Source organism: Talaromyces stipitatus, genomic scaffold, assembly GCF_000003125.1.
Source record: "Talaromyces stipitatus ATCC 10500 scf_1105507295541 genomic scaffold, whole genome shotgun sequence".
Lineage (NCBI taxonomy): Eukaryota > Fungi > Ascomycota > Eurotiomycetes > Eurotiales > Trichocomaceae > Talaromyces > Talaromyces stipitatus.
This window is the reverse complement of record NW_002990115.1, coordinates 3,231,049-3,256,429: the sequence shown is the minus strand read 5'-3', so window position 1 is coordinate 3,256,429 and position 25,381 is coordinate 3,231,049. Positions and strand designations below refer to the sequence as shown.

General features: G+C 46.9%; 10 protein-coding genes across 10 annotated transcripts, besides 1 other annotated feature; 5 read left to right on the top strand and 5 right to left on the bottom strand.

Moving 5' to 3' along the window:
* Window positions 1-30: 30 nt before the first annotated feature.
* TSTA_035410 (guanylate kinase) lies at window positions 31-1,193 on the bottom strand. The gene is made up of 5 exons (XM_002480703.1): window positions 963-1,193; window positions 775-885; window positions 600-704; window positions 442-539; window positions 31-381 (listed from the first exon to the last, which is right to left on the bottom strand). Exons 1-5 carry the CDS (start codon window positions 1,141-1,143, stop codon window positions 109-111), a joined length of 768 nt encoding a protein of 255 aa, XP_002480748.1. The 5' UTR covers window positions 1,144-1,193; the 3' UTR covers window positions 31-108.
* A 66-nt stretch (window positions 1,194-1,259) lies between these two features.
* On the bottom strand, window positions 1,260-3,099 carry TSTA_035400 (septin). Its single transcript, XM_002480702.1, has 6 exons — window positions 2,803-3,099; window positions 2,603-2,731; window positions 2,454-2,535; window positions 2,264-2,401; window positions 1,999-2,212; window positions 1,260-1,948 (listed from the first exon to the last, which is right to left on the bottom strand). The coding sequence occupies exons 1-6, from the start codon at window positions 2,936-2,938 to the stop codon at window positions 1,607-1,609; spliced, it is 1,041 nt and encodes a 346-aa protein (XP_002480747.1). The 5' UTR covers window positions 2,939-3,099; the 3' UTR covers window positions 1,260-1,606.
* A 301-nt stretch (window positions 3,100-3,400) lies between these two features.
* Window positions 3,401-5,868, top strand: TSTA_035390 (meiotic recombination protein Ski8/Rec14, putative; the record flags this gene model as incomplete). The annotated part of the gene is made up of 6 exons (XM_002480701.1): window positions 3,401-3,737; window positions 4,379-4,639; window positions 4,699-4,865; window positions 4,915-5,008; window positions 5,068-5,254; window positions 5,312-5,868. 6 exons carry the CDS (start codon window positions 3,401-3,403, stop codon window positions 5,493-5,495), a joined length of 1,230 nt encoding a protein of 409 aa, XP_002480746.1. The 3' UTR covers window positions 5,496-5,868.
* Window positions 5,682-6,751, bottom strand: TSTA_035380 (uncharacterized protein; the record flags this gene model as incomplete). The annotated part of the gene is made up of 2 exons (XM_002480700.1): window positions 6,299-6,751; window positions 5,682-6,226 (listed from the first exon to the last, which is right to left on the bottom strand). The coding sequence occupies exons 1-2, from the start codon at window positions 6,525-6,527 to the stop codon at window positions 5,682-5,684; spliced, it is 774 nt and encodes a 257-aa protein (XP_002480745.1). The 5' UTR covers window positions 6,528-6,751.
* A 219-nt stretch (window positions 6,752-6,970) lies between these two features.
* On the top strand, window positions 6,971-10,241 carry TSTA_035370 (uncharacterized protein; the record flags this gene model as incomplete). The annotated part of the gene is made up of 4 exons (XM_002480699.1): window positions 6,971-7,076; window positions 7,129-8,325; window positions 8,384-9,056; window positions 9,109-10,241. 4 exons carry the CDS (start codon window positions 6,971-6,973, stop codon window positions 10,037-10,039), a joined length of 2,907 nt encoding a protein of 968 aa, XP_002480744.1. The 3' UTR covers window positions 10,040-10,241.
* Window positions 10,242-10,369: 128 nt separating this feature from the next.
* TSTA_035360 (iron/copper transporter Atx1, putative) lies at window positions 10,370-10,938 on the top strand. The gene is made up of 2 exons (XM_002480698.1): window positions 10,370-10,667; window positions 10,736-10,938. Exons 1-2 carry the CDS (start codon window positions 10,580-10,582, stop codon window positions 10,885-10,887), a joined length of 240 nt encoding a protein of 79 aa, XP_002480743.1. The 5' UTR covers window positions 10,370-10,579; the 3' UTR covers window positions 10,888-10,938.
* A 99-nt stretch (window positions 10,939-11,037) lies between these two features.
* Window positions 11,038-14,180, bottom strand: TSTA_035350 (uncharacterized protein; the record flags this gene model as incomplete). The annotated part of the gene is made up of 5 exons (XM_002480697.1): window positions 11,038-12,586; window positions 12,655-13,455; window positions 13,512-13,802; window positions 13,878-13,997; window positions 14,055-14,180. The coding sequence occupies 5 exons, from the start codon at window positions 14,178-14,180 to the stop codon at window positions 11,261-11,263; spliced, it is 2,664 nt and encodes an 887-aa protein (XP_002480742.1). The 3' UTR covers window positions 11,038-11,260.
* A 580-nt stretch (window positions 14,181-14,760) lies between these two features.
* Window positions 14,761-14,801: a microsatellite.
* On the top strand, window positions 14,781-18,938 carry TSTA_035340 (CHY and RING finger domain protein, putative). Its single transcript, XM_002480696.1, has 4 exons — window positions 14,781-15,104; window positions 15,838-17,074; window positions 17,133-17,497; window positions 17,554-18,938. The coding sequence occupies exons 1-4, from the start codon at window positions 14,821-14,823 to the stop codon at window positions 18,101-18,103; spliced, it is 2,436 nt and encodes an 811-aa protein (XP_002480741.1). The 5' UTR covers window positions 14,781-14,820; the 3' UTR covers window positions 18,104-18,938.
* On the bottom strand, window positions 17,554-22,658 carry TSTA_035330 (spindle-pole body protein (Pcp1), putative; the record flags this gene model as incomplete). The annotated part of the gene is made up of 3 exons (XM_002480695.1): window positions 17,554-19,061; window positions 19,132-21,971; window positions 22,032-22,658. 3 exons carry the CDS (start codon window positions 22,656-22,658, stop codon window positions 18,797-18,799), a joined length of 3,732 nt encoding a protein of 1,243 aa, XP_002480740.1. The 3' UTR covers window positions 17,554-18,796.
* Window positions 22,659-22,992: 334 nt separating this feature from the next.
* TSTA_035320 (regulatory factor Sgt1, putative) lies at window positions 22,993-25,302 on the top strand. Its single transcript, XM_002480694.1, has 3 exons — window positions 22,993-23,287; window positions 23,358-23,557; window positions 23,610-25,302. Exons 1-3 carry the CDS (start codon window positions 23,023-23,025, stop codon window positions 24,960-24,962), a joined length of 1,818 nt encoding a protein of 605 aa, XP_002480739.1. The 5' UTR covers window positions 22,993-23,022; the 3' UTR covers window positions 24,963-25,302.
* Window positions 25,303-25,381: the final 79 nt, after the last annotated feature.

The window sequence follows — 25,381 nt, the reverse complement described above, 5'->3', positions numbered from 1 at the left end:
CTATAATAAATCATAACTCCTCAAGGATCATGCCCCATAATGGTATATGTATTATTATCCTTATGTACGTAGCCACGATATAAAACAACTCTATATGCAGGAAAAGAATCACTCGCTAGCCCCAAACTTCCCACCACCAACAATCCAATCCCTCAATTCCGTATACGCCTTTTCCAAATCATCATTAACGATGATCTTGTCATGTGCACCGGGCTGTTTCGCATAATTCAATTCATTCTTGGCCTGTGCCAGGCGTTTGTTCAAGCTTTCCTCTGTTTCGGTACCGCGCCCTCGTAGTCGACGCTCGAGTTCTTCGAGGGATGGGGGGGAGAGGAAGAGGAAGCGCGCGTTGAGGTCTGTTCTTTTGACTTGTTTGACGCCCTTCACCAATATTTACATTTAGTATGGGTCTCTAAAGAAGATCTGGTTAAGGATCATTACCTCCATCTCAATGTCAAGGATACATATCCTCTGCTTTTCAGCAATGTTCTTCACAGCCTGGACACTGGTTCCATAAAAGTTTCCGCCAAATTGGGCGTCTATAAGATGCGAATCAGTGTCCTAGCCTCACGGATTGGCTTCAGGAGGAGAGGACTCACGTTCAATAAACCCATTCTCACTCACAAGCTTCAAGAATTCCTCCTTTGTCGTGAAGTAGTATTCCCTCCCATTTTCTTCGCCTGGTCTAGGGGCGCGGGTGGTATCTTTTATTCCATCATATTAGCGGATATCTCCCAAATGTTGCCTCGATACTAGCATAGGCAGAGACCCTACGAGAAACAGAAAAGCCAAATGTATCCGGATACTCGGCAAAAAGTCGTTTGAGGAGAGTCGATTTCCCTGTACCTGAAGGACCGGATACGACGACGGGACGGTATTTGTGTACTGTATAATCCTGTCAGTTCATCCAATCTTATTCACAATTGTATGTCGAAGTACATGCGCAAAACTTGTTGACCTACCTGAAGATGTAGCCATGGTTGCTATGCGCATATGCGGGTAAATGTTGTGACGACCACGGACACACGACCTTGTCAATATGGATCGAATCTTTTGAGAGTCAAGCAACCGCGTGGGAAACATGTACTTGGCGTTTCTTCGTTTTGTCGTTATTGGAGTTCTGAGACATCTGATATAAAACATGTCGGAGAGAAATTGACGCGGGGAAATGTCAAATGTCGGGCGGTGAGCGGACTGTTCAGAGTTTACGAAGTACAGTCTATCAAAAGTCTAGACTTCGCTATCTTGCTCGTGCATACGGTGGATAATCAATCATTCATAATTGAAAAGGCACTGCTAATTATTTAATCAAATGTCGTTGTAAAAGATATAACTAGTCATTCCCGACTATCGGGACAGCAAAGGAAAGACAAAGAGAGTGTAACAGGTCGACTTGAAAAAAGAAAATTGCGTAGTTAAAAATGGATATCTGTAACAGGCAAAAGGAAAACCACTCTCACGCGCTTATTATAACAGTAAGCTTGTTCATTTTTTTGTCTGCGTCCCCCTATTCCCATTCGGAGCGCCATCAACTGACGTGTCGGTTAAACATGTTTGTTGTCGATTAGTTGTTAGTATCATCGTCCATACATAGCCGAGTCAGACTCTAGTATCCGTTCATGGTAACTCTTTGGGAGTTTCGGCTCAACTCGCGATCAGCAGATGGGCTGATGGGTCTGCTACCACTGTGTGGACCACCTCCGGCGGCGCTGCTCTCCTTCAAGGCCATGAGTTGTTTAGCACGGAAAGTCTCGTAGTGGATCTGGCTGGTGGTTTCAATGAGGTCCTGAAGGTGGGTGCGAGTCAAGAAGTTGCGTAGATACACGAATTCGCAGTGGTTCTCGTCTTCAACATTGATCACGCCCCAACGGTTCTGGCGGCCGCGCACCTGCTTGCCGTTAACAACAATGTTCTTCTCGCTTCCGACGACGGCGAATGGAATAATATCCTAGCTTTCGTTAGCATCTAAGCGCATGTTATACTTGAAATCGTGCATACTTTGATTTGAGCGTTCATCACGCGCTCCTCATCATCCAATTCATCATTGTCATAGGGATACATCTTCAAGTTGTGGAAAGTAAATTCCTCCTTAATTCTCTCCTTGAATGCTTGTCGCTCTTCCAAGGTCAAGGAATCGGACTTGGCAATCACAGGGACAACGTTGACAACGTCGGAAAGCTTCTTCAGGACAACGATATCGATGGGCTTAAGGCTAATAATCGATCAGTATCATGGTTAAATCTGCGGTGTCGGAGGGACCTACGCATGTCCGGATGGCTGAATGAAGAAGAGGCAGCAGTGAATACGTGTGTCTTGAATGTAACGTTCTCGCTGAGCTGTGAGTTCCTTGCGAAGGTAGGCCGAGTGCTGATCTTTGATGTACTTGACGATTGGGTCCCAGCTAGATGACAGTTAGTATGAGTGTTTCCATTTCTTCTAACGCTATATCGTACCATCGGTCGTTGTTGACTTGATCACCGTATCCTGGGGTGTCGACAATATTGAGCCTCAAACGTACACCGTTTTCTTCGATGACTATAATTCCACAACGTTGAGTATACTATTTTGCGAACACGTAGATAGATCCAAGACGTCGACGTACTGTGAGAGACAGTCTGAATTTCAGTAGTAGAGCGAACGGGCTCGTTGGGGGTCAGACGACCCTTGGAGTCGATCAAATGTGAAGCGAAGATGGTGTTGATCAAAGTTGACTTTCCGAGACCAGTTTGGCCTTTTGAGACACACCGTCAGTTCATTGTCCATTTCCGAATACACTCGAATCGAGGAGTCTTGCAAACTAACCAACACACATAACGTTGAACTGAAAGCCACGCTTCAAGAGCTTCTTCTCAATCTGAGACGTAATGCTGTCAAAACCGACATGACTGCGAGGAAACACAGTGCTCGGAGGAGCTGCGACGGAGGGTGCAGAGGCCATGGTTGAATGAAACGGAGGACACACGTAGCCTGACGAAGAGCGAATATAAGATGAGAAGCAGAAATGCAAAGAGAGAAAGAAACAGCCAGCAATCCGAACACCCAAGGACGTTTCTCTTGATTCAAGACAGACAAGTCAGCCCCTATTATTATTGCTGGGTTGTTGTTTCTGTTGCGGGAGGCTGATCGCTCAATCAGGGGGAGGCCACACCGCGCTAGACTGCATCAGGACTAGTTGGATAATAGCTCAATTGACCAACCAAAACATCCCGTCGTGCTCCACTCAAGTCGAAAGGCTTCATTGCGAAATTTCCAGGTTGAACTGCTGTATGCCGAATGCCACTCCGCCCTTGTGTCACTCTCTCGTCGCCTGTGATTTGGCTCAGCTACTGCAGTATTTTTCTAGAGATATTTCTTCCTTCAAAACCCCACCGCCTGCGACCGACCTCTAAAGACACGAACCATGGCCATCCGACATATTTCAGCGCTTCCTTTCCTGTCGCCACTCACATCCCCCGTTCTGCGACAATCACAACGATGGAGCACCATCTACCAGCGAGCGGTCTTACTCCAGGGCTTACCTGTTCTGAGCGGATACATCGCCAATGAGATACCTTCATTCTTAGCTGGTCTCTGGGAATCAGTTCTCCGCGCCGTCCCCAAAAAGAAGACCTCGCATATGAAGAAACGTCACAGACAGATGGCTGGCAAGGCATTGAAGGATGTAAAGAGTTTGAGTAAATGCCCTGGCTGTGGAGAAACGAAAAGATCGCATGTTCTATGCCCTACGTGTGTCAAAGGTACTGCAACTCCCCAGACCCGGTTGTCGACTGTTCATGGACTAATTTTTTTTTCTCTCATAGACATCAAAGACCAATGGGCACAAGCCGCAATCGAGAAACAAAAGGCAGCAGATGCTGCTGCTACACGCTACTAGTTCATTGTCTCGCATCTACGAACATTGAAGACTGTATAGTTCCGAAATGGTGGTCCTTCGGGTAGTCAGTGCATGGCAATAGGCGTTTATCTGGGTGTTTTGTATTGTAGCATCGATGTTTAGTTTAGAGCTATAATGCTCATTGATATGTACTATATATGGATTCCAAAATTGAAAAACAAATTGGTCTCTTTTCCTTATATCTTGGAGATGGAGATGTGACGTTCTTTCCGTATATAAAAAAAAGTCCCATCTTCCCGCACACCAATCTTGGCAACAACAACAACCAACTTCATTGAGGCTCACAACCTTCCCACTAATGGCCCTGCAGTTCTCGTGATAGAGCTGTCAAATCATGGTGAGAACAATATTTACCTGCTTATAGATTTTAATCATCTCTAACAGTCGTGAAAAGTCCAAGCAATATCTGTCGTGGGGCTCAGCAGATAATGGCAAGTAACTCGGCCTGCTTGAGTTGAAGAAGAGCTGACGTGACTGATATAGCCCACCCGATTGACATTTTCTCTCTGGCTGTGACTTATAATCAAATTATATCAGCTTCAGGAGCATCTGCCCTCAAAGTACATTCTACTGCAGATCCAGATTTCCCACTTGTCCAAACTATCGAAGCTGCTCATAAGATTGGTTGCCATCATGTCGTCACATCAAGAAACGGCCTCAAAGCTGCCAGCATTGGCTTTGCGGGTGAAATCAAGATCTGGATCAACAATAATGGAGAATGGTCTGAGGAGACAGCTTTATCGAGTAAGTTTTTCTACCATGCATTCGTGGTTGAAGACTATTTTCTAAGCACACCTCAACAGACTCAATAAAAGACCCCGAGGCTTGGGCAATTTGCCTGTCAGAAGATGGTAGATACCTTGCAGGGACGACACATGATGGCCATATTAAGGTCTGGGATTTGAACAACAAGGGGGAACAGTTCAGAGATTACGAAACGAAAGGAGCCTTTGGCGCTTGTCTTGACATGGTGCGTTTAACTTGAGTGCGTTGCCTACCAATCGCTAACTATGGACCAGTCGATCGATGGCAAGTACATAGCAAGCGGCCATCAAAATGGGAGCATCTACATGTTTAATAATGAGACCGGTCGCATGCCATTCTCGTTATCTGGTAAGACCTTTGATGACTCTTAGCTAGGAGAGCCTGATTATCTAATCCATAATTCATAGGACTTGTCAAACCTGTTCGTACAGTTGCGTTCTCGCCAGGTGGAAAGCTACTTGCAGCAGCCGGAGATGCCAAAGTCATTGTCCTTTATGACACTGAGTCGGGCGAACAAGTGACACAACTTACTGGACACTCAGCATGGATTCTGTCATTAGACTGGAGTCATACAGGGGAGTACTTGTTAAGCGGGTAAGTTTGGTTATTTGATCATGGAATCTACTCTCACTTCTCTCTAACTACTTTTAGATCCTTCGATGGCAAGATAAAAGTATGGTCTATCGAACGCCGAGCCTGTGTCGCGACTCATTCAGAGAATGAGAAGGCCGTTTGGAGTGTGAAGTGGTTACCCAAAATAGGCAGAACGGAAGGATTTGCGACTGCCGGTGCTTCTCGCAGTATATCATTCTACAGAGAAGCCACAGGTGGTTAGGCCAGAGACAGTGACTCTAACTGGCGGGGAGAACTCGAATTTATGCATGAAACGTATGATATTAACATAATGAGCGGTGGGGTTCTGTCTTTGCGACCTGATCTCAATATTTTATTGAGACAATATCCAGAGAAATTCAAACAGATCAATGTTGACAATGAATACTTATACCTAGTAAGAGAGCCGTCACTTCATAGACTCGACAAATAGCCGACGCATCCTCTTCAAAAGAGCGCCGAAATCTCGATCTTCATTGACAATTTCCAATTCGCGTTCAATTGCTTCCCTGTCCAACTTGGGCTTGGTATGATATATTTCGTAATCCCTGGAAGCAGTACCTAACTCAAACCACGCCTCTTTCTCCCAATCCTTCTCAAGCAGATGTGTATAAACAATTTTCAACCGATCTTCTCGCCCGGCGCCTTCAATTCGCATACAAAGATAATCCTGCCAAAACTCTAGCTCGGGAACGTTTAGTCGTGCTTGAGAATCAAGATATTGAGCGTGCGCCTTTTGCGCCTGTAGTTTTTGATCGATTGCATTCTGTGTTTCTGCAATTTGTCGCTTCAGTCTGTCCCGTTTCGCCAGTCGGTTGTCGCGTTCGAGTGTGATTGAGGAAATATGTGCATGGATTTCTGCGGCTTCGGCTGCTTCCCTCTGGATGGTTTGCTGGTGATCTTGGGTTTTTGATGTTAAGATCTTAACATCATTTTGCTTCATATCATAGTCCTCTGTCAGAACGATACAGTTAGCATATTATGAAATTTGTTTAACGGACGCCATGGGAAGAGATGGTGACATACTCTGAAGCTCGGCCAAATTGCTATGAAACTGATTACGTTCCTGCAAAACCTGTTTCCGTCCTTTTTCAATGAACGCGTCAAACTTTGCTGTGAATTGCGCCATTCGGCTTCGCAAATCTTCGAAACCGAAATTGAGGCTCGGGAGAGAATCTGCCATGGACGGAGCTTCTGCAGATGCCAATGGCGGTCGCATGCCACTGGTGGATAGCGAGGGTTCGAAAGAAGACATATCGAAAGTTTATGCGGTAATATAAATGTATTCGGAGGTAGATGAGGACGTCGGTGCGTATAATTCAGTTGGTGGGAGATTGGATTGATCTGAAGTTGCGAACGTGCCTGATGAACGCGAAAGGCAGTTGCGGGGCAACCGCAGACTCTATACAAATTAATCAGATGGAGCTAGACCGTAACGGGATGTCCAGCTAAAAAAAAATATTGGACGTTTCTTTCCTTCCTGTTTGCTTCTTCACCTTGTCTCGCTCAGAGCTCACTTCAAGCTCGTATATCTTCATTATAACATCTACATCGATTGAAATTTGGGCTACTGACGTGTAGTTCACTGCAAAGCCCCCGCTACTAAGCAATTCGAGCTCCTACATGCTTGTTTTGTCGCCATGAGTGAACGATCTTACATTTTGACCGATATCGTGACAACAATTAGGACAGGTCCAAATGGATGACCATACTTATGGCGTTGCCCTCCAATATGGTAATATGGGGCCTGCGACCTATTCTTCAGCCAGTCAAGCCTGGCATTTCGCTCGACGTTTTAGGCCAGGTATGTTTTCGTTACGATTATTTCCGCTGATACAAGCTAAATTCGTTTCTAGCACAAATAATCTCCTATACAGGGTATGAAAAGCAGGTAGTTGCCCCATCAGCAGTGAATTTGCCGGTCGTCAAAAAGCACGAGAAAGATACGAAATCTCTGTTGGCGGATTATCCAGAGTTAATCAGCGTCGTCTCGTCCTTTGCGCGGGAAGAGGAACTATCGCAAACCGTTCAACAGGCCGACTCGTATTTCAATCCTCAAGTATCCTCAGTGCTCGACTTTGGGAATGCCCAACTTTCAGAGGCCGTACGTTCTCGTCGAGGTCGGATGCGAACCGTTCCTATTGCAGCCTTTGCATCTGGACAGAATGGGAACATGCTTTCTCTTCGAACCATCGAAGCTGAAAAGGTCGCGACCAATCTCGAACAAGATGCAGCTTTCCGTTTACCGACGGTAGGCGATTCCAAGGCAGTCGATTGGGCTTGCACTGAGACGCCTATCCGCCAAGTCAAGTTTGCAGATAGTACCGAGACTCCAGGGAATCTATTGGCTGTCCGTCTACTTTCCAGCACAGCCATACTTCAACCAATCTACCACCGAGAGGCTCAGATGATTGAGCACCCGGAATTATCCCGTCGAGCAGACTCGAGGCCGCAAGTTTCTCATATCGACCCGTGTCTGGTGGCCGAAATTGACGTTTCCCAGACAGGCGGATTCGCTCATGTCGATGTGACTTTCAACCCGTGGTATCTGAAACAATTCTCAATACTTGATGAGCGTGGCCATTGGAGTATCTGGCAGCTGCAAGATATCGTCAGACTCGGTAGCGGCGTGGCTCCCGAACTTCTACAGTCCGGCTATTTACCTTGCGATACTGTCGATGGAGATGAGAGCGGGGAATTCACTGTGGAAGTGAAGTACGACACTTGGGGCAGGATCGAATGGACAAGGGATGTCAATACGTTCATAGTCTGCGGTCGACGTAATGCTATGCTCTATGTTTTGGAAGGGACGACTACCATATCTCAAGCGATCCGGCTTAATTGGCAATCCTCTACCGAATGGATTCTTGACGTCAAAACCTGCTCGTCCCAAAGTTCTCTCGTCTTCATACTAACTACATTACGAGTATTATGCTTCGATCTGAAGCTGCCAGAACAAGAGGGCCAGCCCTTTGCTCCGCAGTTTGCGTGGTTGCATGGTCGCGATGCAGATGATCTCACTCTCCGACTAACATCACTTACTATTGGTGAAGGTATGAAAATGTACCAGGAGTTTTCAATCTCCTTATATTTCTAACGTTTCTTTCCTAGAGTATTACTTACTTCTCTACTCACGTCTCGACTCCTGCATATTGGCCTTTCAGCTTCCTATCGAAGAATACGAAGAAGGCAACTACTCCATGTCGGATCCATTTTTCGTCTATATTCCCGGCAATAAAGATACTAATGGATTGAAGACGATCCGTTACGATTTCCCCATCAGGCAGATCCTCTTCAAGGAAGTTGAACAACAAATCTACCTGTCAAAGCGCATTTGTCTCGATAACTGTCCCAAGTTCATGAAGCTTTTCATCATTGACAGTACAATGGCTATTCACGAATACCTATACTCAAAGCCTACCGGCCGATCATCCGCAGAAGAGCTCAAAATGGGCCGCGAAGCATTGTTCTTGAGCGCAGTATCTCTTTTACCGAATAAGAAACGCAAAGGCGAAAGAGATATAAGCGTCGTACCATCTGATAATGATGAGATCAATCAACTCGGTGAAATGTTTCTACAGCTCTCCAAATCCATCAAAAGCAGACCACCACCGGCGTCTGTGGACTTTACAAGGATATACTCTCTGCTTTCTAAGGATGACCGAAACTTGATCAGGCCGTCAGCATCTGTTCCAGAGTACGAGAGTTTCAGAGAATATGTAGAGCATTTGGTTGTAGCAGTATCTAACTTGGCTGAAGAGGGATCTGCTTTTGTACATACCATGTAGGTACCACCTCTCATTTATACCGCCTGAGTAATGCTGACATTTGTACAGGCTGGACATCATGGACAACCCACCTTCCTTACCTGATATCGACGAAAGTGCTCAGGAACTCGACTGGTTCAAATCTCGCTTTACGCCTATGGAATCTTCTGCGGAAACCGCCTTATGCTATTTGCCGTTAAGTGTTTCTTCGTATGAACAGTTACAGAAAAAGGCCAACATTATTCGTTCACTTCGACCGCTTGGTGTACTAGACCTCTACGAGAATCTTCTGCGTGACTGGCTATCGAAACTGTCGCGGAGGCTACCAAGTTGGATCCGGATTTCCAAGGAGAGGCTGATCCGACAAGTGTCTATTGAGCTGTCATTGGCAAGCATGGTACAAATAGATGCCGCTATTCCCGAAAGTATCCGTGCCATTTCATCTCAATCATCATTACTAGGGCGGAGCAACTCGACAAGCTGTCAGGCGGATCCTGTCAGTGAAGTGGCGGAAATACAGGAAGAGGATATTGTGATCACTCATGGCAGGTTAGATCTCAAGACAGTTTCACCGTCAAGCATGGGTGTATCTTCAGGTGGCGCCGCACAAGATGTTCTTTCTTTTTGGAACGTTGGAGGTGATCCTGATGCCTTTGATTGGGAGAAGGCCTTGACGACAGAGACAGACGAGGAAGATGCAAAGTCTAGATCTAGATCCAAGTCACAGCAGCGCACGCGGACTCGTTCGCGATCGAGGGCTAATAGCGTGGGCTCGAGAAATATTAGGAGTTCACCAGTCGTGCCAGCGATGCAGTTCCCAGGCAGCCAGCCTCAGTTCGACAGTAGACTGCCTATACGAAGTAGTCAAGTCTTACCAAGTAGTCAGATTGCGGATGATATTCCCATGACTCAGGTCGAACGAGGTGTATTTGGCAGCCGAGAAGCTGGGAAAAAGAGCAACGTCAAGGCGAGGAAAAAGAAGAGGGCGGCAGGGTTCTGATGGCTGTGTTGTTGAATGATTCGCTAACCTAAAGATTTTTTAGCAGTTTTAGGTGCAGGTTTAAGGGTTTTGTATCAGATGGAAACTGCATTATTAATCTGATACGACGAGAATGTACATACATGAAACCTCAATGAGATATTTTCGCATTGAGCGGTTTATGCGTCGCATCTGCGACATAATCAATAATCCTTTTCTGGCCAATTATTCTTTATCCAGTCTTTATCTAGACGTCGTAGTCAAACAAGGTACCTTGTAGGAGGCAAGGTCTATGTAGCATTTGTAATTCATTTGGCTAGGCCATTTCCCGCTTTGGAGTTAATAAATGGCATCATCGATATAAATATTTACCTATTTGCACCTACCCACCTTCAGTAAACCCCATATTTACATCCTCTCCAAAAGTTCAGCACATACTCTTCCTGCGAACATATACAAGCGCATAGCCGAACAATCAAATATCCATCCTCTCCATCCTCTCCAATTGTCCAAAGACCGAAAGCGCGCCCTTTTATTACCCCGCATATATCTTCCGCAAAAATGGCCGAGCATCAATACAAATTCAATGTCAGCATGAGCTGCGGCGGCTGCTCCGGCGCCGTTGAACGTGTCCTCAAAAAACTTGACGGTTGGTTTTGCCTTTCGCATTCTTTCAATCAAACAGAAGTGCTAATCAATCACCATTAATTTGAGCAGGCGTCAAATCCTACGATGTAAGCCTTGAGTCGCAAACGGCTACCGTCGTCGCGGAAGATTCCTTGGGATACGAAAAGGTTCTTGAGACTATTAAGAAAACTGGCAAGACTGTTAATAGCGGAGAGGCGGACGGGACTCCCCAGGCTGTTTGATAGAGGGTCTATTAGCCTATATCGAAGAGGGGAGGGATTACGGGACATGTTCTCTACATACACTGAACTGTCTACTTGCATGTGCATATCAGACTAGTTCTTACGACTTTTACGAAAGCGAATGCAATACTTCATTCGAAAGACCAGAATGGAATGGATGTGTCTATGCACATATTCATTCGATAACGCTGACATGTGCGAGGAATAACATCTACAACCAGGGTATCATTGATAAAACATGCAAAACCAGCCAATAACACGCCATGTAAAGCTGCAGCAGTGCCTGATCGGGTATAATATAGTGTAATGCAAAATCAGCTCACAATAAGCTAAGTTGTGACAAAAAAGAAAAAAAAAGGCCAAACACAACACATCATTGCCGCTCCTGAAATGGAGTAGAACCGTAGCGATGAGGGTTCATCGACCTTTCCAACTGCACCTCGTATCGTCTCATTGCTGACGCAGGAAGCGCGTCTCTCTTTCTCTGACCATCTAGGACCGGAGGCTGTGAAGAGATGCGCCGGGTTTGCGTCCCATAGTATTGAGGTGTATTGTCAGCTCTGGTGTCAAGGGTCAAATCAATGGGTTGGTCTGCAAACTCTTCTGGATTATGTGCAGGACTGTGAGTGACTCGTTCAAGTCTTTGCGCCCTACTCACTGACAACGGTGGTTGAGGCGCATTCATCGAACCTGCCAACCAAGTAGAATCTTGGACCTCTAACAATCTCCTATGCGATTCATAGGAAGTAGCCTTGCTTCTCCAGACCGCATCATCAGAACCAGCACCACGACTATGATGGCTGCTGACTGGACGATCTGATCGGAGAATCGGTTCTTTTGTAACTTCCACTACGTAGTTTTCACCGCTGGGGTTCAGATTCCTGTGCTGTAACAGAGCATCAACATATGGACGGCCTGAAGGCGCATTATCAGATCCAGCGAAGGCCACCGGGGATTCTAGAAGAACCTGGGGGAGTGAACCAGAGGAATCATGTAGCCTAGTATGCGGAAGGTATGCTACCCGGTCAGTAGTCTCCTCTCTGGGCCTGTTCATCATATATGGAACTGGATCAGTCCTAATAATATGCGTCATGTCATGCTTATCGCCATGGTAGACATGCTCAAAGTATCGTTTGTGCTTCAATACTTGCGCAGATTGGGTTCTTGATCCTGGAGGCTCGGAATGTATAAATTCATCCCTATATGAAGAGCGGTGGGGATCGGGGGTTACTTCCTGGGAGTCGAGTCGCCTCCTCTTTGGATACTCGTGTGTATCTTCGGTCAAGTTAATCAAATCAATTCTCCTCGAAAGTTCATCGAGTGGTCGCCGATATTGTGAAGCTAAACTCCCACGCGTAACAGTCGGCAAGATATTGGGGTCGCTAATTTTGTGCTGAAGCGGGAATCCTGAGGGTATCGGGGAATCTCGACGTTCTATAGATGGGACTATTGTGTGGCTCCGCGGAGAATCACCACTGCGGTTGTGGCTGGCCGGTCGATGAGCAGTCGGATGAGCTCGTTTGAGGGTAGCCTCATTTCCTTCCGAGGACATTCTAGGCCCCGCGACGAAGATCGGCTCAGAGGAGACATCAATTGGGAAGGAATTCCTTTTACGCGACGAGACTGGAGTGATTTTAGTAAAAACTGAGCCGTCAGAGAAATGAAGGATATCCGGGGCTTTGTGCTCTCTGGGTTGGGCCTGATTCAAGGTTAGCATAATCACGTCCATCCAGAGTCTCACTTATGGAGGGTAGCGAGTGTCATTACTGCTTGTAATCTGCTTCCGTCCTGCCAGGCATATACTCTCCTGTGATGGAGCATATCGCTGGAATGAGGCCGATCGTCATACAGCACACCTTGAATCGGCGGATCGAAATGGCGTTCTACGATGGGCGTGAGAGGCCGACCTGTGACTTTATTTCCGTGAATGTGTAATGGCCTTGAGGGAATGGGTGGTTCGTCTCTGGTTACTGTAGGGGCCCTAGACAATGTTGATTCGTCATATCTCGAGAGGGCCTTCTCGCGATAGCGAACCATGGCTCGATCCCAAGCTCGATAACGACTGAAGCCACGCCGATCAACCTTTGCTTTACTTGAAGCTTGGCTGGTGGTTTCAGAACCAAAGTTGTAATCACTGAAAAGGGGTTTCCTGCCGACTCGAATTGGAAAGGGGCTAACGATATGGTTACTATCGTCGTTTGTACCCTCGAGCTGGTCGGCAACCACTTGACTTGATAGGACCTCAACACTGAGACCCCGGCCGGTTGCAGCAGTATTTCCATTTTCGATGAAATCGCCTTCTTCAGTATCCCCTTCCTCGTCATCAGAGATAACGATAACTTCTCGGAAGACATCTTCTAGTTCTGGCATCCCGCTTTCGTCATCACCACGCCACTGAACGAGCTTTTCTAAAGTAGAATCTTCTACTGAGCGCCTAGCTTGTTGAAAAGATGTCGCTTTGAGCAACTTGTCGTAGTCCGTGTATACATGGCGAATATGCGCCACCACAGCAAGCTGCGCTCTACGGGCCAGTGGTAGCTCAACAGCAGTTCCCACTTTCCGTTGCCCCTAAAAAAATATCAGTTGGTACTGAGAAAATGGGGACATGATGCAATAGGATTTACTTTTTGAAAAGCCGTCTTGATAATCTGATTTATGTCTTCTTCCGGGATATTGGGAAAGAGGTCGCGAATCACATCTCTGGCTTCAGTATTAATTGTAATTTGAGGGACGTCTGCGTCGCCGTCGGTCCTAGTGGATTTGCTGCCGAATTGTTCAAACGGCACCACATTTCCATTTTCCGAGATGTACAGGCCAAGCTCCATGCACTGTTTAGCCACGACAGTGCTGGGGAAGTGGTATCCTACTCGATGGACTTGTTGGGACAGACTGTGGGTATTCTGATGCGGAGTTGTCTTTTTATTCAAATTGTTAGCTATACAATGCCCACTAACAACCGTAACTTAATTAACAACGGATCACAAGCTTACTGTGACGGTGAAGATCTTCAAGCCCTGTTCGCGGCAGGACTCCTTGCAGGCTACCGTGAAACGCGGGTTGCCGGCTGGTATAAAGGTGTATCCAGGAGGAGCTTCTGCTTCGAATGATAGCTATGTCCAGGTTTAGTGAGTGATGCATGCAGGGCAAGGGGTACGAGAGAGACCAACAATGGTCCGAAGCTTCTTTCGTTTTTGGGTCACGCTTTCTAGTATGACCTTGTGCTTGCGAAACCTGGTTCTGGTCGAGCTATTCTGAGCTCGACCTAGCCCAAACCGCCCTGGTAACCGCGTCATTATGTCTCTGGAAGTGATACCCCTCTTGTAGAACCAGGCTATCTCCTATTATGAGCCGCTCAGGCACGGAAAGACAAGTGAGCTAACTAGTGTATGCGTTGCCACTGGCAGTCATACATGGTTTCCTGCTCCTTGTTTAGGTAGATTTGGTTCGAACTCGTTCCGAGCAAAAGGGATGACAAAATCTGCATCGGTCCTGAGGGTTGAGAATTTACTTCCCGTTGGACAGGCACGTGTCGTGATGGTTCAACATCGAGAATGGGCTCAACATGTAGATATGTAGGTACATACGGACCTTAAAACACTGCGTGACGTGGAGGGAGGAACGGCAAGGGTCAGCTCTAGCATACCGGAGATGCTGGTATATGAGGACGGAAGATTCTCCCCTAGGGAAACAGGGCAGAGAACAAATAGGGATGAGAAGAAAAGAAGAAGAAGAATCCTCCACAGAGTCGTGGATGCCCAGCGAGCCTCTTTTTGGGGGAAGCTCTTTTTATGCCATCGGGCTGCGAGGGGAAGGAGCTGTCCCATTGGCTCCTGCCGTGACCGCTTTGTCGCTGTTTGACCTTGTTGGCCGAAACACCACCACCACCACCAGACAGCAACAGCACCACCACCACCTCACTGCACAATCTCCCAGATGGAAGACCGTCTGGTCGTCAATGCATATCGCCAATTATATAAAAAGGGTCTGCAAGCCGTCAGACGTGCAACCCCGGCGCGCCATGTCCTGAGGAACACGTTGAGGACCTCCTTTCGATCCGAGAGTCGAGCCGAATTCGATCTAACCAAGATTGCACGCACTCTGGAGTTCCTTGATCGTGCGGCCGAGTCTACTAGCTACGAACATAAGATACTCAAGAACTTGCTACATGTCCGATACTACGAACAACCCTCCTCACGGGTCGAGAAGGAGGCGAAGATGTGAGCTCACCGAGAAACTTCCAATACTGGTTGCGCTCAAGACAGGAGGAACTGACCTTTACAGCTCTGGTCGCCGTGATCGTGTACAGAACTATATCCGACTGTCTACCGCCGCGCATTTCAACTCCACATTGATGCTTCTGAACGAGAGTCTCGGTACTTGCCTGAGATAATTTCTGTTCGACAGACTCGAAACACCGAGAGTCGCAAGTCCTCCACCACATTCTAGAACCCCACCCAGTAGAAGGCTTTCATACCCGGCCTTAGGCCATCACCGATTGGGTCAGTGATTTTAAATAAACCTTTCTGGCGCATACGGAGAAAGAGAGAGAGCGGTCAGCGCTCTTTGACCACATCTGGTGACGTGGTTAACTGCAACCGACGAGCGGGCCAATTGGTCCCTCGATCTCACTCTTCACGAGGGTGCATTTAACATTGAACCGACAGGGTTTCTTGAATATAAATATTCGTTAGAGATTCGACAATTTGAAAATGAATGAACAAGTAGAAAGCAGAAGAAAATACGATGTGTATGCAAGGTGACAGGCAATAGTGGGCTCGCGTGAGGTGTGTCACATGCTTCACCAATTGCCCCCCAAATGGCTCTCTGCAGGCATAAGTAGTAGAGACAATATACAATTGTAATTTTGACTACATAAGCAAATAGCTTCTCTGATTGTAGAATGCTTTTAATTATTCCACATATGAAGTGATACGTGGATATCCCAATGAGTGACTACATTTCGTCTTTATTCATTGAGCCGATCTTACGACACGCTCGCCGATTTTCTCAGCTCCCCGAATTATCCGCATCGGACGACGAATCACTCCCGCCTTCCCCAGGACACCATGACCTCGACGAGCCTGCTCAGTCAGCACTCCTGCAACTCCCGATTCCTTCACCGCAGAAATTCATCAGTGATGTGCCTCACTCAGTAACACGGAGTGCCCTGTTAGACACGGATCTCGACTGTGCTCAAAGACGATTGGTGGCATGTAGGGCGTCAGACTCTAATGACGACGTGAGACTAGGGACAATGGACGCTTCTCAAAGCCAACAAGTTAGCAGCGATGAAGATACCCGACAGCTTCCATCACATCCAGCCACAAACACCTATACAGAGAGCAATACCGGTGGAATAACATCTACGCCGAGCGATGCGACTGGCGATCGATCTCCTGGTTCTAAACTGCGTGAACTACCTGAAGATGATGGTATGACTGACCTGCGAAGGAGAATACATGCTATCAGAGACAACGATGCAAGTGGTATCCAAAAAGCGCGGTTGATCCATTCCTTGATGATCGAGAGCTACGAAGCTGCGCGCAAGACATTCAGTGAACGACCGACATCATCACAATCTCCACCCCGCCCCCGAAGTCGAGAGCGCTCTGTAACCTCTTCACCACCAAGAACAAGGCGCAGTCCCAACAGGGATCCCAATGATTATATAGAACGGAGACCAGGTACCCCTCTCAGAATATACTATAATGTGTCCCCCCAAGACTTGGAACCAACGTTCGCGCCAAAAGATATCGATGTTACTGTGGACAATAACGAGGAGTCCTTGGCTGAAAAGCCCGTGCCATCAACTGAAAATGATGACATCTTTAGCAACAGCGATTATGCGGACGAGGATGTGCTGGTTCTGGGCTGCCCGCATTATAAGCGCAATGTCAAGTTGCAATGCTATACGTGCAGGAAATGGTATACATGCCGATTTTGTCATAATCAGCTCGAAGACCACCCTCTCGAACGTCAAAAGACCGAGAACATGCTCTGCATGCTATGTGGACTTCCTCAGCCGGCAGGACAGTGGTGTAAGGGATGTGGCGAACAAACGGCTTCATACTTTTGTGCCCTCTGTAAGTTATGGGACAATGATAGCTCGAAGAGCATCTATCACTGCTATGACTGTGGAATCTGCCGTATTGGACAGGGTATCGGGAAGGACTTCTTTCATTGCAAAGTATAGTGCTTTCCCCTATTACTTTAATCAATTGTTCTATTACCCTAACACCATTTAGACCTGCAGTGTATGCATGCCGATCTCTATCGAAAATACCCACCGCTGTATTGAGCGCTCAACACAATGTGACTGTCCGATCTGTGGCGAATATATGTTTACCTCACCAGATACTGTCGTGTTCATGAAGTGTGGGCACAGCATCCATCAGAAGTGTTATGACGAGTTTTCCAAAAGTTCGTATAGGTGTCCGATCTGCAGTAAGAGTATCATGAACATGGAGGCTCGGTTTAGGAATCTCGACCGTACCATCGAAAGCCAACCGATGCCAAGCGAGTTTGAAGACACAAGGGCTATGATATATTGTAATGACTGCGGTGCCAAGTCAAACGTTCCGTATCATTGGCTTGGTTTGAAGTGTGATTTGTATGCTCCTACTTGGTCCTTATCTATTTGAAGTGACAATACTGATTGATGTCTAGGTGTGAATCATATAATACAGCACAGCTTCGACTTCTTCGTGGAGATGGCGAGACTACTGAATCCGAGCTAGTTTTGAGAACCAGGGCTATTCCCGTTAACATCCCAGACCACAGCTTTGAATCCATGTCAGCAACTAGATTGGGAGCGGAACATTTCTCCAGAGATGCGAATGATCGTCGGCGACCATCCACTGCAACTTCCGCCAACGGACACCCGATCCCACCCCGCCGGCGGGCAGTGTCACCTACGGTTGGGAACTACTTTGAATTGTCTCGAGACTCAACCTGGGCTGCATCCATCTTCTCTAGTCGTCGAAGTGAAGGAGGCAACGACGATGATGATGAGGAGGAACCTGGCTTCTGGGCTACTTCGCCTTTACGAAAATACTCCTTTTTTAGGAAACACACCGGGTTAAGTGATGACGAAAGTGACAGTGACAATGATAGCGGAACTACAAATGATATAGAAGATGAAGACGAAGACGACAACGATGTGGAAGAAGACGAAGAGGATGAGATGGATGCCATTGAGATTTTTGGTCATCGCTGAAATCTCTTTACATTCTAACACCCGTAACGGGGTTGTCTAACAGATGACCACATTCCTACTACCGTCTTTGACGCTTTGGGTTTATGTATAAGTAGCATTTTTTATATCCAGGTTACAAGATGACCTTCGAGTGGTATAGAACTATGCTGAATCTCCTACGACTCCGGCTTTCTGCGCCTGATAGAAGCGTGTCCGGTTAATGCTTTGGTTGGCCTGAAAAAGTGTCCGTCAACTTAAATCAGGCCATCATGCTATATTATCCTGTAACCACTACTTTATGAAGACTTTATGATACATAATGAAAGTTCCACTTTTATAGGTGATAAGGGAGACCATTCAAAGGGGAAGGATATAAAATCTAGGGATGGAAATCAGGTTGAACTGCACTCAAAGTCGTATATTATAGAAAAACTCAATCAAACACCTATTCTCACCTCTGTACAGAATCAATACTCAATTTAAATACATGCCATGCTTCGTGGATATCATTATTGACGAGGAAAAGAGACGAACAATAAATGCATCCTGACAAAACAATAATCAACAAGACCAAATCAGGAAGACACTCAACCAGTCTTCAGGGATAGTAGTAAAATGTAAGATATAAGAATATGTACGATTTCAGAAGACCGGCGAAAAAATCCAGAAACGCCAATGCTTAGAAACCCCAATCAAGCCAATAATTTTCCATTCCTAAATATCAGGAACGTCTTTCAATCCAAGTGACCCTTCGCGTCGTCTCTGACTATCTCGTTTCATCGAGAGTTCATTCTTAGCACGGCGAAGACTCTCGCCGATTTTCTTAGCCTTGGCCCATTCTCGGCTCATGCTTTGCATCCGGACAGTAGCCATCACGGCAAAACCTGCTGTTCGGAGCTTACGGCGCGCATCGTGGACTTTCTTGGGTTCGGGAGCGGTGATACCCATCTCAGCGATCATGCGAAGATCAGCCTCATTACTGTAATGGAAACAGGAATGTTAGTCATTTGTTCACGTGGAAAATATGAAAGAGGTGAATGATCACGTACCAAGCCACTCGAACCTGTTCACCAAGTTCCATAAGCCCTTTGCTCCAAGCCAAATCACGACGGAACTTTTCTTCTCTCCTCAGACGCGTCCTTAGCCATATGATCTCCTTGCCGAGTCCACGGATTTCTTTCTCATGGCGGTTCTTACGACTCGCTTTAGTATTCGCATCTTCCATGAGTGAGTCTATCCGTTCTTGAAGGACTTCACATTCTTGGTTCGCTTTGTCTGATTTCTTAATCGCAATGCTGCGTTCCTCACGGATTCGACGAATCGATGCCCTGAGTTCATTCAGTTGAAGTTCTTTTTCGGAGAGTTTCAAAGCAAGCGATTCAGCTTCAAGAGTAGATGATTTTAGTAGTTCATGAAGATCTTTCCGGTCTTCTGCTCTGATCGCGCCTCTTTCTAGCTCTTGATTCTTCGTTTTGAGTTCCATCACGATTGAATGTGCGTCCTTGAGCCTCGTGCGCATTGACCGTAGTTCTTCTTGTAAACCGTTGGGCGATGACCTTGCAGGGGATGCAATGTTCAATTTCTGCATCTGAGCTTCATGAAGCGCTTCTTCGAGCTCCGAGATTCGGTGTCTCAATTCACGTATCGACTTCTTGTGTTCGCCTTCACGTTCAAGTAATGTTTTCTCTCGCTTTCGCGCGTCGTCAAGGTTTTGACGAAGTAAAGGAATATCAGCAGCAACCGATGAGCTTTCTACATTGACGGGCTGCTGCTGCTCCTCCAATATGACCTCAAGTTCGGCTATCCTCCTTTCGAGTTGGTGCGCTTTGCTCTTCGCAACGGTTAACTCTCTGTCCCGTGTCCTTAACGTTGCTCGCAATTTATCTTGTAGCTGAACTAGTTCGCTCGACAATCGGTTTTCTTCCGCCGTTGAACGCTCAATCTCTGCGTTCAATGCATCCTCAATTGATTTTCGCGCTTCTTCCAACAATGTCTTTTCGTCTTTCAGTCGCTGAAGCTCATTTTCAAGTCGAAGCTTGGCCTTGCGGAGCTCAACCTTCTCGTGATCAAAGTTAGTGTTTCCATTAGATTTGCTCTGAATCTGATTGAGCTCATTTTGCAGCAAGTCGCGTTCGGCTTCGGCCTCTGCGGTGGATGTGCGCAGTCTGTGTAGTTCAACGTCCGCACTGGCAAGTTGATCCCGCAGGCTCTGTCGTTCATTCAGAACCTTCTGCAATTGACTGTCTTGGCTGGAGGGCCCCTGAAGGTTCTTGGCTTTCGAATATTCCTTTTCTTCCTGTAGACTTGCCCGCAGTATGGCGATTTCGTCCTCCAGCGCTTGAACCTTCTCTTTAAGGACTTCTTCCTCGCGTCGACTGATTCGAAGATCCTCCTTTAATGTGAGCAACTCACTCCGCTGCTCGCTGATAACGTGTCTCTTAGACGTGATATCATCGCTCAGCTCCTTGATCTGCCGACTCAAGACAGCCTCCTCCTGTAAATGGCGTTCTTTTTCGCTATCAATCACATCTTGAAGTTTTGCTGCGCGTCCGGAAACGGTTAATTCGACGTCCTGAAGCTTCTCAATCGTACGCTTATACCCAGCGGCTTGCTCCTCAGCCCGATCCTTCTGCGACTGTAATGTACGCTTCGCGCTTTCCCAACGATCCTGGTCAAGAGCATATTGCCCTTCCTTATTCTCAATCTCCTGATGCAAAGACATAATCTCTTCATTTAAACGCTCTATTTCTTCTCGATGTTGAGTGCGAAGATCGTGATTGTTATCCATGCTACGCTGTTTTTCGTCTTCAATTTCTTGTTCAAGGCGTCGAATCGTAGCCTGGACGTTAGCTAATTCTCTCTGTAAACCAGCTGATTCATCCGTTAGAGCGTGATGGCGAGTTTGAAGAAGTTCTTTCTCGTCAGTTTTGCGATCAAGATCGTCGAGGACCTCCTTTAACCTGCTTAGGGCCTCGTCTCGCTCCGCAAGATATTGCTCTGCTGCTGCTGCTTTGCTGCGAAGGGCGTCCAATTCGGCTGCACGCTCTTCTTGAACCTCCTCTAGCTGTCCTTCGAGCATCTCTTCTCGGCGCTCTTTCAAGGCGTAATCTTCCTTCAAATCGTTGTATTCCTCACGAAGCTGATTAAGCTCCTTTTCGAGATCTTCAGCCTTTTCTTCAAGCTGTCGACTGAGCCCTTTGGTGGAGAAAGACTTGTTTGCCATCTCTTCTTGAAGTTCTTTAAGGTTCTCCTCCGCCTTCTCTTTTTGCTGAAGAGCTTGCTCCCGATTACGATTTGCTTCGCGTGCATCAGATCTAGCTTTCTCAATGTGATCCTGGAACTCCTCCAACTGTTGTCTTGCCCGGTCCAGCTCAGCTTCTAATTCAGCAACAGCATTGCCGTTCTGGCCTTCATCTTCCTTTAAGCTTTCAATCTCTTCGTCCTTGGCATCAATTATCCGGTCTTTCTCACGTAGTGTTGCTTCGAGGTCTCCAATTTCGTCGCGCAAGCGCTCTACCTCATCGGAGTCCTTATCCTTGACGTTGCGTAGCTCTTCCTGAAGGTTGTTGACTTGCGCTTCACGAGTTGCAATCTCTTCACGCATATAGTCCATTTCTCGCTGTATAGCCTCATCCGCCTGTCTTCGCTTTGCCTTTTCGCGGAGTTCTTGAAGTTGTAGGCGGTATGCTTCCAAGTCACGCTCCGCTTGATGGAGGCTTTTCTTATAGCGTGATATTTCTTGCTGCATCGTGATCCTTGCGACCTTTAGCTCAGTATTTTCCTTGAGTGCTGCCTGGTTGTATCCTGGACCGGCTTTTTTAAGTTGCTCTTCGAGATAATGAATTTTCAACTTCAGACCAAAATTCTCTTTGTCGAGTTTGTTGATTGCCTGCAGAAGAACATATTAGCTTATGACAACCCCTGGCGGTTCCATTCATCAAATTCTTACATTCTCTTGCTCTTTCAATGATAGCATGTTCTGGTCTGTATCCAGCACTCCTCCAGCACCCCCCTTACGCGAAAAGGATGGAAGCGGCGTGCCATTTGGGCTACTACTAGCGACTTGCGGTAGAGGCGTAACATCGTCCATGGCCATCGAAGTTGTTCCACCGTCCTCATAAATATTGGTCGCATCAATTGCTGGAAGCCCCGGGGTGTTCCCGTTACTACGATAGCCATCTTTGAGGTACGCCGGGGTCTTAGGAACGCCACTGCCTCTCAGTGCCGACATATTTCGAAGATAATTATTTCGCGTCACGCTCCGCATCATTGGTGTGAATTCGCCTTTTGGTGGTGGGTTCGCTGGTAGCGTTCTGCGGTCATTGAGGCCATTGCGTGAGCTTCTTGCTCCGGTACCAGATGCGCGCGGTGTCTGAGTTCCTCCTCCATTCGCAGCGTGTCTCCGGGCCTCCATAGTCTTTATAATATTTTCATCTTTCGAAGGTGTCTGAAAAGAGTTTTCCACTGAGTCCAGGGCCGATAGATTGCCACGGTAGACGCTTCGAAGTCCGTTCGTTAAATAGGTCGCGTTTCCGTCTATCTCGGTTCGCGGTGTGTCAATGTAAGGTACCGGCATCTTGATAGAAGATGCAGTCCTGCTGCATAAATTTCAGGCAATGTAAATCAAGTAAGTAATATGACCGAACAGAGTGTCCATGACCAGATGAAGCTTCGAGTTCTCCGATCCGCTGAACTGGTCGTAAACTGTGTAGTCAACTGTTGTTGCGGGACGGGATTCGACGTGTTAGTGGAAAGACTCCATATTGATGATGCGCGTGTTTCCGCCCACCGTGTTGATGTTTAGCCGAATACGGTTAGGGCTTTCTGGGACATCTTTCCTCGGTCCGGATCTATTAGTTTTTCCGAACAGCTCTTTTCCATAAGGTCAAAATCATGAGATTCATGAGACTGGTGGCAATGTTCGCAACAGTAATGGCACCATGCCGCCCATGTCAGCAGAAGATCTGGAATGGTTCAAGTCGACATTTCGTCCCATTCCGCGCCCTCAGCTGCCCGAAGATGCTATAGAGTACTCGCTCTTTTTGCTTTCATCAGACCCCGCCCCCGCTACGACCGATACCGTTGTTCAGAGACGTGCCCGTCTGCAGGAAGTTCAGAAAAGTGCGTCGGAACTGGTCAAGGACCTTTTGAAGAATTATATTTGGCAGCGAGAAACGTTCGGTTTGGAGATTGTCAAAGAAAATGGTAAGTCGTGGCCATTCGTACCCGCGCTTTTTCCGCTGTGCACATAGCTTATTATCGTTCTGTGTATTAGATATCACCTTTCTCCGCGGGCGAACCAATTTTGGGGACTCTATTGAAGATGAATGGGTCATCGTTTATCTCCTGCGGGAATTGACTAAAAAACATCAGGATCTATGGGTTCGTGTTGTGGATAGCGATGGCGAATTTCTGCTTGTCGAGGCAGCCAGCAGTTTACCAACCTGGCTGGAGCCTGAAGTTGCAGACCACAGGGTAATTAACTTTGAGCAGATTTTAGGAAAAGAGACTAACATGATAACTTCAGGTTTGGGTCAACAACGGCCATTTGGTAATCATTAAACCGAAGAACGATCGGAAAAGAGTCACAGAGAACATAACGCTCGAGGAGTCGCTAAAAATTGCTTTACACGAACCCGGTCGCTTACTACGTGATTCAAACATCGAAGAGGAGGCCTTTTATCGCCTACGAAAATATCCCAAGCAGATCAAAGAAAATCTTCATTGCGCACTAGTGACCATCCCTCGGAAAGTTGCATACTTGCTCCATCAGAAACCAGCTTATATATCGCCAGCTGTAGAGGCCTTTTACATCCGCGACCCGATATCTTTACGGACTCTCAGAGCAAGAGGAAAGGACGATCTGCTGTTTCCTCCAGATGATTTCGTCACTGTTAGTGTTCGATTCACAAGAGTGGGTTATGCTCAGGTCAAAAGTCAAGACTTCCCGCCTCCAGCTTCATGGGCACAAAGTCTACCGCCTCCTACTGATACCAAAAGATTCGCCAAGGCTGAAACGGGGATGAAAGTGACTTGTGGATTTGAAATGCTTCTTGGTGACCCTCAGAACCAGGATAAGCCCATCATCCGAGAAATTAAACTTTTACTCGAGGATTTAGATACCGGTGATGAAGAGTTACCAACGGTGGATGAAATACAAAAGACATGGAGTATGCAACGGGACGATGAGAGCTGGTTGGATATTAGTTTTGAGGATCTTGATACGGAGCTCAAAGGGCAGCGCGATAAAAGTATGGAAGCCGGAGCATTTGGCGACCAGAGTGCACAGGAGAACCTGCAGCGAATTGTTGCCCGATTCGAGGAGTTCCTCAAAGATGACTCAGCGGACTTCGACGGGGTTAATCTTTACGACTCCGACACGGATGACGAGCCGGACGACGAAGAAGCTAGCAGCGAAGACGATGAAGGAGATCTTAGGTTCGACGAGGAAGAATTTGTAAAATTCATGAAGGATATGAAAATGGACCCCTCTGGCGTTGATTTACGATCAATACTCAATAAATCCTCGAAAGGAAGAGTTGAGGAACTTGAGCCATCCGAGGAAGATGATAGCCACGAGATTGAGGAGCTATCGCGGCAAATGGAGGCGGAGTTGAGACCTACTGGTGTACTGAACATTAGCAATCAGGATCCCGGTCGGAATCCGGGCGCGGTAAAAGGGAAAGGGAAAGACAAAGGCAAACAGAGACCTATGCCTGAAGATTTTGATTTTGACGAGGAAGATCCTGCGAACATCCACCTTGTGAAGAATCTTCTTGAGAGCCTACAGAGCCAGGCTGGGATGCCTGGTCCTGCTGGTAACCTTCTTGGAATGATGGGCATGAAAATGCCCCCGGATGACCGCAAGCGCAAATCATGAGGCTGTAAGTGATTCAACGGTCTACTTCGTGATGATATCCAGTAATCATGCAAAATCGAAGCTATTGCGTCGGTCCGAGAGGACCCGGATCCTGACTGAATGAGTGTATACCATCCAAGCTTTCGAAGCAACCTATACACTGAAGTTTTCTGATGCTACGATGCGTCAGGCGTTATGTAATATACAGCGCTCGATTGAAGGAAATACCGTGATAGCTCAGCCTACTCAATCAGCCGGTAGATGTAAGAGTGGACGTGTCCTTCGCACCGGCCAGAGGACATGATCTCGTCTGGTATAGGGTATACTCTGTCATATATACTGTAGTATCAGTTTACATAAATGAGTATTGAAGTCTTAGACACCAAATCCATATAAATCTTCTGAAGGGAATATATGTGACACTTGGATCCTGATTGGTC

What these genes read in the sequence shown, in the direction of transcription:
- TSTA_035410 (XM_002480703.1), bottom strand. Translation starts at nt 1,143, where the DNA reads ATGTTTTATATCAGATGTCTCAGAACTCCAATAACGACAAAACGAAGA. An exon ending in AACCATGGCTACATCTTCAG is followed by an intron (nt 886 to 962) that starts GTAGGTCAACAA and finishes AGGATTATACAG; the next exon opens with TACACAAATACCGTCCCGTC. An exon ending in ATTTGGCTTTTCTGTTTCTC is followed by an intron (nt 705 to 774) that starts GTAGGGTCTCTG and finishes ATGGAATAAAAG; the next exon opens with ATACCACCCGCGCCCCTAGA.
- TSTA_035400 (XM_002480702.1), bottom strand. Translation starts at nt 2,938, where the DNA reads ATGGCCTCTGCACCCTCCGTCGCAGCTCCTCCGAGCACTGTGTTTCCT. An exon ending in AATTCAGACTGTCTCTCACA is followed by an intron (nt 2,536 to 2,602) that starts GTACGTCGACGT and finishes GTGGAATTATAG; the next exon opens with TCATCGAAGAAAACGGTGTA. An exon ending in TGATGAACGCTCAAATCAAA is followed by an intron (nt 1,949 to 1,998) that starts GTATGCACGATT and finishes AACGAAAGCTAG; the next exon opens with GATATTATTCCATTCGCCGT.
- TSTA_035360 (XM_002480698.1), top strand. Translation starts at nt 10,580, where the DNA reads ATGGCCGAGCATCAATACAAATTCAATGTCAGCATGAGCTGCGGCGGC. An exon ending in TGTCCTCAAAAAACTTGACG is followed by an intron (nt 10,668 to 10,735) that starts GTTGGTTTTGCC and finishes TAATTTGAGCAG; the next exon opens with GCGTCAAATCCTACGATGTA.
- TSTA_035340 (XM_002480696.1), top strand. Translation starts at nt 14,821, where the DNA reads ATGGAAGACCGTCTGGTCGTCAATGCATATCGCCAATTATATAAAAAG. An exon ending in GTCGAGAAGGAGGCGAAGAT is followed by an intron (nt 15,105 to 15,837) that starts GTGAGCTCACCG and finishes TATCCCAATGAG; the next exon opens with TGACTACATTTCGTCTTTAT. An exon ending in AGGACTTCTTTCATTGCAAA is followed by an intron (nt 17,075 to 17,132) that starts GTATAGTGCTTT and finishes AACACCATTTAG; the next exon opens with ACCTGCAGTGTATGCATGCC.
- TSTA_035320 (XM_002480694.1), top strand. Translation starts at nt 23,023, where the DNA reads ATGCCGCCCATGTCAGCAGAAGATCTGGAATGGTTCAAGTCGACATTT. An exon ending in GGAGATTGTCAAAGAAAATG is followed by an intron (nt 23,288 to 23,357) that starts GTAAGTCGTGGC and finishes TCTGTGTATTAG; the next exon opens with ATATCACCTTTCTCCGCGGG. An exon ending in CTGAAGTTGCAGACCACAGG is followed by an intron (nt 23,558 to 23,609) that starts GTAATTAACTTT and finishes TGATAACTTCAG; the next exon opens with GTTTGGGTCAACAACGGCCA.